General features: G+C 45.1%; 1 protein-coding gene across 1 annotated transcript in view; it reads right to left on the bottom strand.

Annotated features, from left to right (window-relative positions):
- The window catches only part of ZPLD1 (zona pellucida like domain containing 1), a 2,463,358-nt gene that overhangs the window by 64,312 nt on the left and 2,386,873 nt on the right, over window positions 1-12,173 (bottom strand). The window contains exon 10 of the mRNA XM_085623784.1: window positions 241-264. Coding sequence (XP_085479910.1) covers window positions 241-264 — 24 coding nt within the window. The remainder of the gene's footprint in view (window positions 1-240; window positions 265-12,173) is intronic.

The raw sequence follows: 12,173 nt of genomic DNA, 5'->3' as shown, positions 1-12,173 counted from the left end.
CATTTCTCGTAAACACTTTGCTTTCTCGCTTTCACATGAGAACTGTCTGCATTTCACCTAATTAGTTGAATACTCCACTCCTCGTCTGTACAGTGTGTTCAAGGTCGAAAAACAATGAGCTCTGTTGATTTGCTTTGTTCAGTCTCACGTCCCAAGCCATAGCATAGAACAAAGCTGCAAACCTGGAAATCTGGTGCTTCTAATATTGCCTTGCATGCATGTTAACGCACTTGGAGAAACGCTTTCCAGGGTAGAAGAGCTGTGCTTGACCAGAGATGTAAAATTCCTGCATCTGAACTCAGAGGTATGGGGTCCCCCTGACAAACTCTGGAGGTCTTCTATAATTATAACAAACTAGCTTCTAGCACGTGGAGGGTGGCGAGGTGCTATAGTCCTGTTTCCACTATCATTATAATATGAATTCCCCTTTTGTTCTATATGGAATCGTACCAATGCTGATTTGTTTGATCTTATGCATATTTTTGCTAGTATTGGCAGGTGTACTGCATTATAGAGCATGTTATTTAAAATAAACATTTTAAACTATTCCTTGGCTCTATTAACTCATGTTGTGGACAAGTACGAGAGTTTGAACTAAAGATTGTTCTTGTTCCCACGTATTCCTGTGAGGGACGGAGTAGCATGTTCTAGGATGACTAATCATTGGTAGCTTCGCTGTAGCACGAAGAACGAATGAGACACTATGGCTAGTCGGATTTGGGTTCTGGGCACCGAGGTGGGTATTTTGGTACACCACTACACACTGAGGTCCTGGTTTCCTGCGCATAGCTCTGTGTATGTGCAGAATCCCTGCAACATAGTGCACCTAACGTTTGGTCTGGTTCTTATATATGAGGCTCTTTAGTAGTACTTTTGCTTGTCCATGATACCCTTGCTTCTATTTTCCGGTAAACAGCTGTGACGGCATAACCTACCTATATTGACGTTTTTATAGGTTTCATTTCAAGCTTGATAGAGTAAATGGTTTTATAGTTCTTTTGAATTACTACCCTATTGCGCTGCCACGCTGTAAGTTGTTCTTCTTTTCTACTCGATATGGCTGAGGTAGATATTGTGACACACAGTCGCGGGCCGCTCTGTCGTCATTTGACTACTTTTGGAGTGCCCGACGTGGGTATCTCACTCATTTTTGTAGTAGGGGCTCATCCAGCTCACCACTTTGAGGTGTTTTATTCTTGGGTAACCTTTCCGGCAGTGAATGGAGATGATAACTTGTTCCATACATACACTCCCACTGCAATACCTGTAGCGTATCGGCCATATACAACTCTCAAAGTACCGGTTTCAGCATGGCAACGCCGTATTTGGTTTAATAGCGCCCTACCCCACACCGTGACCCCAGTCCGGTTAGGCCCTTTGTCGATTCCAGGGGCCACTTGGCCAGTTTTGGCCGGGTACTCACCACATCCACGTTATCTAGTATTCGCTGTAGACGAGTTTTGCGTCTTACACACTTCCTTGATCGAGGTACACAGGGCTCTAGTGGAATACGTCTCATGCAACCTACAGGTGGGAGCACCTGGGGTTGCAGCACAACCAGCTGGACCAGTGGGACTAACTATTAGTCCGGCTATGGTTAATTTGGTTATGTGCAAGCGTCCCCAGAATAAGGAAGATTTACCTTACTGGCTTACAGAGAAATTTGACCAGCTGGAAGCAGCATTTCTGAATACGACTCCTGTGGAGAAACACAGGATCCTTACAATTAGTTTGCATAAAGACTAAATATACCCGAAGTAACTGATTGTGAAAATTGGGGTAAAGTGTTCGCGGTGGTGCATGCGAAATGTTTTGGCACCAACTTAATGTAGGACGTCATCTCGCCCCAAACCAATCGCACAGCGAGGTTAAGCCATTGCGGCACTATTTATATTTTCCTCCTTTTTATTCAATGTATTCCTTTTTTTCTTTTACTCTTGTTTTGATCCACACGCGGAATAAGATGCTACTTTCAAAGTCATCGTAGCCAGAATTTATTAAAATACCCAATGCATTTCAGGCTACATGAGCCCTTTGTCAGGGGTAACTACAAATGATAAATGAACATTTGACAATTACCATGTGATTCATTATTATACATGATACTTAATCACTCATCATAGTACAATGCCAAAATTACCCAAAACATATGTTTGTTACAAACCACTCGTATTTCCACAATATGAGCCCCTCCACAAACAGTTTTAATGCTAATCAGCCAATCTCTACTAGCTAACCATTCTTACTACTAAACTGTTCCACATGCATTACCGCTGACAGCCTCTCTTCTATCAAATTACTCATCCACCTCTTATACTGATGTTTACCTCTTCCATCTACCTCATTTACCCCCAAAACTACTTTCTCACCCTCAACATACACTAGACATACTCTTTATTCCCAAGAATTCAATACACTCCCTATGCACTTACACCCCAATACCCACAAATATCCTTCATCCATCTACACCTTCGTGCCCCACCTCCCGCCCGTTCTGAATCCCATACAACTCGCATTACCTTTCATCCTGCTCCTGCACTCACATATGTTTTGGAACACCATCTATGACTGTGCTCCCCTCCGTGATTAAGCGTGTTCAGGATGAACACGGACCGGAGGCGGCTGTGGAGTTGGGGATGAGGTTGGTTGGAGTGTTTAACGTAGTTGCTGATCTGATCCTTGCTAATGTCAAGTGAGATGCGATTAACTTTCAAGTGTCTAATGCTTTGGGCCTTGTCCGGGATGAGGAGAAACACCGTGAATTACCAAAAATGATTGCAGAAGGTTATAGGACAATTGCGTGCAATAGTTTGGGTATTAAGCCTTTCGCTAGAACACCAGTGTAACAGCAAACACAGATGGCACAGTCTGCTAAAGACGACAGTCCGAACTTTCCAAAAAAGAATTGGAAAAATAAGAAACAGGGGAAGCAACAACAAACACAGGGGTCGCGGGCTGCGTCACCAGTTCCCGAACCCTCTGAGCACACTTATGATCTGCACGACCGCACGAGAATTACGTCTCCTGACAGGTTTCAGATTCCTGATCAGCGTTCTCCTCGTTCTTCACAGGCAACATCAGGCTCACAAACCGGTGGAGGGGAGCACCAGGATCACGGCAGAGGTCGAGGTGCCTCGCAAGGTCGTGAGCAGCCTCGTCAGACTGAAAGCAAAGAGAAACAAGACAATTTTCCTGCGGCCACCTTTTCAGAAAAAGAAAGTTGCTGCCTTAACGGCGAGATATGCCACAGACAGTGAGAACACGGCTCGGGCACCTAAAATGGGCAGTAATGCTGCTACACAGCACAGAAGAGGTTACAATAGTGCGGCAAGCACTGCGTCCATTTCTGGAGGCGAGAGCAACTGAAACATTCATCACAGTTGAAACGGCTGACACACGAGTGGCTCCCCCTGACAGATTATATGATATAGTACTTCTTATTGAAGGTGACATAAAACGTGTAATAAAAGGGATTTTGGGGGAAAATCTGACTTCTTCCTATGACATAACATTGGCAGAGAAAGATTGGCCCCACTTTTTGTTTTAGCCGCTCCCAGGGGTGAGGAGGTTATACTCCCCAGTTTTTCACATAATGTCTCATAGGAGCAAGCAATGGCTTTTGCAGAAGAGTGGGCTTTGGTGCTTGCACCGTCTCTGTACCGTACTCAGGTGGGCTGGGATAAAGATTCTCCCCCGCATGAGATACCATTACGGTGTATGCCACAGCCACAACCGCGATATCCTCTCTGGCGGGAGGCAAAAACTCCTGTTGTAAATATTCTGGATCAACTAGAGTATCAAGCAGTAATTGAGTCTTGCGTGTCACTGATGATTAACCCCAGGGCCAATTCAGGGGCGGATATGGTTCACGCACTCCCCCCAGGCTTTCTAATATACAATTTGGATCGCTCCCGGGGCCGAGGGGGAGGCATAGCCATCATTTACAGAGAGGTGTTTGTATGCAGGACTCAAAATAGTGAGATACAGGATTGTGAAAGCTGTCAGTTCTCCTTACGGACCTCCCCTACCGTCAAAGTTTCAGGAGTCCTGATATATCGACCTCCAGGGGCCTTGGGGAGCTTTATCAGCTCCCTCGTGGAAACTGTCATGCTGCTGGCCTCTTCTACCACTAATTTTATGGTGCTGGGGGATTTAAATCTCCATTTTAATGAGCCTTCAGATTTAATAGCTGCAGATTTGTGCTGTGACTTGAAAGCATACAACCTGAATTTAAGCAATCGTGGTGCCTCTCATATTAAGGGTCACCTTCTCGACCCTATCTTTGCAAATATTCCGCATCTAGAGGTTTTGCCCGCTTGTCCTTTTCCATGGTCAGACCATTTCTTGATACCTATGACCTTGCAATGTGACCCAAGGTCCGTTCTGTCCCCCAGAGTCTACTCTTTGAAAAGAGCTTGGTCTAAACTCTCAGTTGAAAGTTGGACTGCGCAGCTTCAGAGTTCATGCCCTCCCTTAGCTGCTGACCCGGCAATGGCCGATTTGGCCTTTGATCAGTGGGTGACCAACTCCTTAGATGCCATTTTGCCGAAAAAGAGAGTGGCCAAGAGTGGGATCAGAACGGGCTCGGCCCCATGGTATACTCCAAAATTGCGAACCCTGAGGAGAGGATGCAAGAAGCTGGAGAGGACCTGGAGAAGGGACTGGGGGGTGGCCAGTCGGGGGAAATATCGCGCAGCTATTAGAATGTATAAAAATGCCCTACGCGGTGCTAAGGCCCAATTTTTCAAGGAAAAAATAAAAAACGCGTCCAATTCTTCTAGAGAGACCTTTAAAGTGGTCAAAGAGCTCCTTAAAGTCCCTGAGCCACCAGTTACCCATGACAATCCCGCTGAGAAGTGCAGGGAACTCACGGACTACTTCCATCTGAAAATTGAGAATATTTTATCTCTGTTCCCTCGGGCTTCTCAGAGCACTGACGTAGTGAGCCAAGGAAGAGGGGTACATGCTTTACTTGATTCGTTTGACCCGATATCAGAGTTGGAAGTGATTAAGGAGCTTAGCACTATGAAGAGCGGCTCTCCAGGGGACCCTGCCCCGATGAGGTTCCTGAAACAAGTGGCTTCTGTCATCGCGGCCCCGGACATGAACCTCAACAATATGTCCCTTACTCAAGGTGGGGTACCATCGGGCTGGAAAAGAGCTGTTGTTATGGCTCTCCTGAAAAAACCTAGTCTGGATCCTTCGGACTTGGCTAACTTCAGGCCCATCTCTCTGCTGCCGGGAATTGGTAAGATCGCAGAAAGGCTGGTTAATTATCAACTGTCCAGCTTTCTGGAGTCCAACGGTCTGCTACGAGAGACTCAAACCGGCTTCCGACCGGGTCATGGCACCGACACCGCCCTTTTGGCAGTTGTGGACGAAGCTAGAAGCAGTCTGGATTCAGGAGGGTCAGTGGCAGTGATCCTCCTGGACCTCAGTGCAGCATTCGACACTGTCAACCACCAAGTGTTGATCCAACGGCTGTCTAATGCGGGAGTGAGAGGCGTTGCGCTGCAGTGGCTTCACTCCTTCCTTACTGGCCGGACTTATCAGGTCTGGGAGGGCAGCGAGCCGTCTTCACCAATCCCCCTCCAGTGTGGGGTGCCACAGGGCTGCTCTTTGAGCCCCACATTATTTAATGTGTACATGGCCCCCCTGGAAGATGTGGTGTCACAATTTGGGATAAAAATCGTCAGCTACGCTGATGATACCCAGTTGGTGGTGGCTCTTTCCCAATTGGTGAAGAACCCGGATGTACTGCATCAATGCATGTCCCAGGTGTATACCTGGATGTGCGAATCAGCGCTGAAACTGAACGGCTCAAAAACCGAAATTATGTTGCTAGGGCATAAGGCTTCCACACTCCCTATGTCTAGCTGGCCTAGCTGCCTGGGGGACCTCCCCTGCCCTAAGCAGGAGTCTGGTTGGAGCAGGATATCTCCTTCAAGACCCAGGCGAAGAAAATGGCAGGGATCTGCTTTGGGCTCCTTCGTTCTGCTCGCAAAGTCCTGCCCCTTCTTCCTCCCACCTCAAGGAAGTTACTCATTCAGGGGATGATTATATCAAGGCTTGATTACTGTAATGCGATCTTCCTTGGCGCCCCGGAAGCAACGCTGAGGAAGCTCCAACAAGTACAAAACGCCGCGGCCAGGTTATTGACCAATGTGCCTAGGAGACAGTCGGCTAGACCAGCTTTGAAGACTCTGCACTGGCTCCCTGTGCGGGAGAGAGTCAAGTTTAAGTCCCTCTGTATAGCACATAAAATCCTGCAGGGTAAAGGCCCCCCTATTTTAAGAAAGCTGGTGGTGCCCTTTAAAGCCTCCAGAGCTTTACGCTCTGACCAGAAATTTCTTCTCCAGGTTCCTAGGGTGTCTAAGGCCCATACGGGCGGTAGAAGATTTGTGGTCCATACAGCCACCCTTTGGAAGACGCTCCCGTTGGAGTTGCGTTCAGAAATTGGCACTCTTCGCTTCCGGAAGCTGTTGAAATCCTACTTATTTCCTCTGTGATGTGTTGACTAGGTCTCAGCCAGGGTCTGCCTGATCAAGCGCTGGGATGCCCGAGGGTAACTATGCGCTATATAAGACCGATTACAATTACAATTACAACCCTCTATTTACAGTAGCAAAACCCGATTGGTTGTACCGCTTATTGTTGGATTACTGACATTTGAACTCACATTGTCGGACTTGTGCGGTACAGAATACCCATAGTTCTGCGTTAGTCGACAATCTTGTTCGTAAGAAATATAAAACTACACTAGACATTTCCAACGGCTTTTTCACACACAATCTATCACCTGAAAGCAGTCAATGGACTGCATTCACAGCGGGCGGAAAACAAAAAATAATTACGCATTTGGCAATGGGCTACAAAAATGGCCCTGGTGTTTTTGCCGCCTGTATTGTCTCTTTGTTAGTATAGACGAAGACGCATACTCGTACGTTGAGGAAATCTATCTAACGGGCGACGAGTTATGGCCGCATCTTTGTCTGGTGGATCGCATTATAGTTTTGTTTGTGGACCACGGTTACAAATTTAGCTTTGCAAAATCACACATTGAAGAGTACACAGCCTTGTTTTTGGGCTACGAGCTCAACAATGAAGTAAGATGCTTGGCGCCTCACTTCTTGGAAAAATGCGCACGCTTGCGCCCTCCGACTACACTGAAAAAATTACAGTCTTTGCTGGGTTTTTAAAATTTTGGTCGAACTTACATTCCAGATTATGCCCATCGTATCAAGCCTTTGTATGCTTTGATACAACCTACTTTTTCAAAAGCTTGCTGGCTTCCGGAACATTCTACTATTCTGCAATCTTTGCAGTCTGATATTATTGCATCAAAATTCTTGTTTACTCATGATAACCATACAAACCTGGTGATACGAATCATGCCAGGCACAGTGGGTTTCACTTACTTGATGTTTAATGAAGGAGACACAGTACCTATTGCTTTCAAGTCACATTTGTACACTTCAGCAGAATTGCGGTTTTCCCCTATTGATAAGGTTTTGACAGCAGTCCAAATGGCGATCCTAAAGGAAGCGCACTGTCACAAGGGAAACATATTTTGGTTGTAACACCATGTCCAGCTCTGGAAGCGGTGATAAAGGCGAGTGTACCGAATTCTAAGGCTTTATATCCTCAATGGATACAATGGGCCACTTTGTTGACCTCTCCAGATGTCATGTTTATTTTTGACTCATCTTTGCATACACAGGAGTTTTTGCAGTATGAATTTGTTCATTCTCCCCCCATTTCAATGCACCCCCTTGAGCAGTACCAATGTATCATCTATACCGACGGTTCGGTGCAACCAGCAAATGGGTCTAAGCATTCTTACTCGGTTGCTTGTGCTATAGTTGCGGGTACCGTGGTGAACGGAGAGTTCAAGATGAATGTTGTGCATACTCAGGCACTAGGTGACTGTACCACCCAGTTAGCTGAGCTGCGCGCTTTGGTACTAGCTCTGGAGTTTGCAGATCCAAATGTGACTACATTAATTGTAAGCGATCCATACTACTGTGTTCAGTCTTTTAATGACAACTTATTCTTTTGGTCTCAAAATGACTATCGTGATTCTAAAGGCAGCGTAAATAAAAATAAAATGCTTTGGATTCGAGTCGCCGATCTTAAAGACCGTCTGCCTCTCACACAGGTAATTCATACTCTTGGTCATCAGCGCGTAGGAGTACACACATTTGGCAACAGTTTGGCAGATGAATCTACCAAATCAGCAGTAGCCACGTGTTCAGCTGCAGCAGTTACAAGATCCATGAATAAGATTGATAATGACATTTTGATAGCAATAGCTGCAACCGAGAGGGGAGATAATTACCCGCAGGGTTTCCTTTCCAAATACTCTTATCATCTAAGTCCCGATAATGTTCCTTATGTGAGAATTAACGACGTTGGTGACAGGTCGATACCCAACGCGGACCGCAGACCTTCACTGATAACAGCTGCACATGAAGGCATGGCTTTGGCGTATGCTGGGTTGTCTTCTACTGTTTCTATCTTGCAGCAGCATTACTGGTGGCACGGCAAATATAAACAAACCCATAATTACATACTTTCTTGTGACATTTGTCAGCAGATTAAACCGTCTACGGCAATCCGCCCACCACAAACACAGCTATGCATTTCTAATAAACCTTTCGGTTGTGTTTATTTGGATCACTGCGGTCTTATAAGTTCATCTTAGTTGCAGTTGATTAATGCACACACTTTTTATGGGTTTGGCCACAATGCAGTGCTGATGCCCTAACTGTCATCAGGGATTTGCATGTCTTTGTGGGAATTTTTGCATGTGGCACCTTCCATTGGGACCAGGGTCCAGCGTTCGCCTCTAAGGCGTACAAGGATACCATGCGGTGTTTCGGGGTGCAGGTCAAATTTTCATCTCCATAAAGGCCTGAGGGCAATTTGGTCGTGGAGCGAATGAACCATGACTTAAAGCAATCCTTGACAGCTAGGGTCATAGGGACTGGCTGGAACTGGTTCGCCCATTTTTACAGCGTACAATGTGCACTAAATAATCTCCCTAGAAGATCTCTGGGTGTGCGGACCCCATACAAAATGCTCTTCAGCATGAAAATGTTTTGCCAGACCTTGATGGTCTAGACATGGCGGCATCAGCCACATCCTTTGTTGTAGATAATCATTCTGCTGTATTATAGAATCTACAAGAGACCTGTGACAGTCTTGCAAAGGAACATTTACCCTCACCCACTGATGCTGCGCTGCAGATTCTGGTAGTCGGCTGGCTACCCAAAATCAGAGACCTGGTCCGAGAGAAGGTGGAGAACAAGATAGAGTTTGGCCCCTCTTATCGAGCACCTGTCCCAGTGCTTGGAGTGAAGAGTACTTGTACAGTCATTTTACCACCACTTCCTGGTCAAAAAGAAAACAGATACATCTAAGTGGACAATGTCAAGCTATAAAATTGTGCCGATCTTGAATAGCATCACACCAGTGGTCTCTACAAAAACTGTATCGAGAGATCCTGGCTTACCCGCTACTAACAACACGCAGGAAAGACACAGCCATTGAGCTGGACTCTGTTAACAATCCTTTGCTGCTCCAGCCTGCTTCCACTCAAAATGAAGAAACTGAATTTCCAACTACAGTGTCATTACCTGGTTTGCGACCTGAGGCCATTAATGCATCACGTTTTTCCCTTGACTCACATTCCACATCATCAAAGGCCCCTTCCAAATTTTCTATTTTTGTCACCTGGTTTAAACAAACTTATTTGGTTCCGCCTTGGACATTCATATTGTTGGTGCTCACCGCAATTTTTTGTTCATGTCCATTGGCTTTGTGACATTCTTTTTCCTTCTCATCAATGTTCACTACCTTCCTGAATGCTTTACTGTTAAACTGGTAAATGGAACTTTGGCTCCGCACTCTTCTTCTCACATAATGAAAAGAGACCTGACTTTTATGAACATCACTGTTGCTTTAATGGATATGCTGTAATGGCTCTTTTTTAGTGCCGGTGCTGGACTAGTGCCAGTTGCTCTAGTACATACTCTAGCACGTGCCTGGCAGGCTTCGAAGCACTCACTTATACTTTTTATTTTTTGTGGCTCTATAAGCTATGAAAATGGGCCAACTTTGATATAAAGTTAAAAATGGGTAGTACCATTGTAAAAATGCATAATAAAAGGTGTTTTAAAGATAATAAATACAAACATAACATATTAAAAGTAGCTGGCAGACACCACCAAGGTGAAATGCACGTTGCTGGTGTCAGGCTAAGGTGAGGATACACACATACATGCCCTGCCCCACAGAATCAGTGAATTACACGCATACACGCACACACACGCACACACACCCCCTTCCCCAATAACCTACCCACTTCCACTTACCTGCTCAGTGAGGAGGAATGATGTGGTGATTGCTGGTCACAGCAGGTCACCATCATGCTCTAATCAGTGGTAGCCAGGCAGGTGGATGCCAGTGTCTACTGTTCTGCTTGGCCTGCTGTGCTTGCTCTCCATAAAGCTGCCACTGCCAGGCTCATGCAGCACAGCAATTAGAGTGCTAGCAGTTTTTACACAGTGGCAGTGCAGAGCAGCTAATGCACACCGAGTTCTGACACTGACATCATCAGCAGTGCATTGCGGGGGCGCAAGTTATAGTTAGCTGGCTAACTATAACGGCTGAATTTCTCTGGTTTTGTACGAGACAAATGTCTGCCTAACTTTAACGGCCCTGAAGCCTGTGGTTTGTTCAGTGAATATCTAAGGTTTTTTAGATGTTAATACTTAACTATCACATACCTGAAACCTGTATTTTTTTAGTGAATTTCTATGGTCTTTTAAATGCTAATTTCTAACTATGCCTACATAGGGAGGACATGTACAGAAAGAGGGAGAAAGGCACAGAAAGCAGCAAGAGAAGTGCAGAAAGATGCAAGAGAAGTGCAGCATGAGGCATAAAGGTGCCGAAAGAAGCGAGAAAAATGCAGAAAGAGGCAGCAGAAGTCCAGAAAGAGGAAGACAGGTGCAGAAAGAAGCAAGATAAGTGCAGAAAAAAGTAACAGAGATGCAGAAAGAGGCCTACTTTGACTACCTTTCCACAGTATCATACAAATTAGCTTAATCACTAATCCTTCTCCCAAGATGTCTTAAACCTCACTTTTCTCTTGAAGGTTTACTATTCATCAGCTGCTCAGAATGTTAGGCCTACCAAATGTAAAACAACAATCCTAACCATATCACTGTTGTAAGTCTGAGCAAGTTTGTAAAGGTATGTATGCGTGTGTCAGTGATTTTACCTAGTGACAAGTTATATAAAAATAAACATACAAATACTTCAATACTTGTGTATAAAACAGCATACTCTGTAAATTTGGGTACCAAATGGTATATTTATTTATTTCTGCTCACAATACAGGGCACATGGGTATTCAATAGTATATTTGTGGGGCTCTATAACACCAATATACATAAGAAATGTCAGCCTGTGCAACCGAATAATAGAGCAGAACTGAGAAGATTTGACCACCTATAGGAGATGCTACCTGCTTTTTACGCTACCATCTTCAGATACAGAACACTTGAGAATACATGTTCAAGCAGACATATGCCTCAGTCATGAGAGCACACAGACCTTTAAACTTGATAGCTTGCACTTCCCATTTGAATGCAGAAAGAGGCGGGAGAAGTACAGAAGAATACAAGAGAGGTATAGAAAGAGTAAGACATGTGCAGAAAGAGGCAATAGAAGTGCAGAAAAAGGTAAGAGAGAAACAGAAACTTGAAAGGGTGGTACAGAAAGAGGAAAGAGGGGTACAGAAAGAGGCATGAGGGGTACAGAAAGAAGCAAGAGAAGTACAGAAAGAAGCAAGAGAAGTGCAGAAAGAAGCATAAGAGGTGCAGAAAGAGGCAAGAGCGTTGCAGAAAAAAGCAAGAGAGGTGCAGAAAAAGGCAAGTGAAGTGCAGAAAGAACCAACAAATTTGCAAAAAGATGCAATAGAACTGTAGAAAGTTGCAAGAGAGGTGCAGAAAGAGGGAAGAGGGTTGCAGAAAGAACCAACAGAGGTGCAGAAAAAGGCAAGAGGGGGAGAAAGAGGCAAGAGAATTACAGAAAGAAGCAACAGAGGTGCAGAAAGAGGCAAGAGAAGTACAGAAGGAGGCAAGAGAGGTACAGAAAGAGGCACT

The sequence above is a fragment of the Triturus cristatus genome, chromosome 8 (genome assembly GCF_964204655.1).
Source record: "Triturus cristatus chromosome 8, aTriCri1.1, whole genome shotgun sequence".
In the NCBI taxonomy this organism is placed as follows: domain Eukaryota; kingdom Metazoa; phylum Chordata; class Amphibia; order Caudata; family Salamandridae; genus Triturus; species Triturus cristatus.
This window is presented reverse-complemented; position numbering and strand designations above follow the sequence as displayed.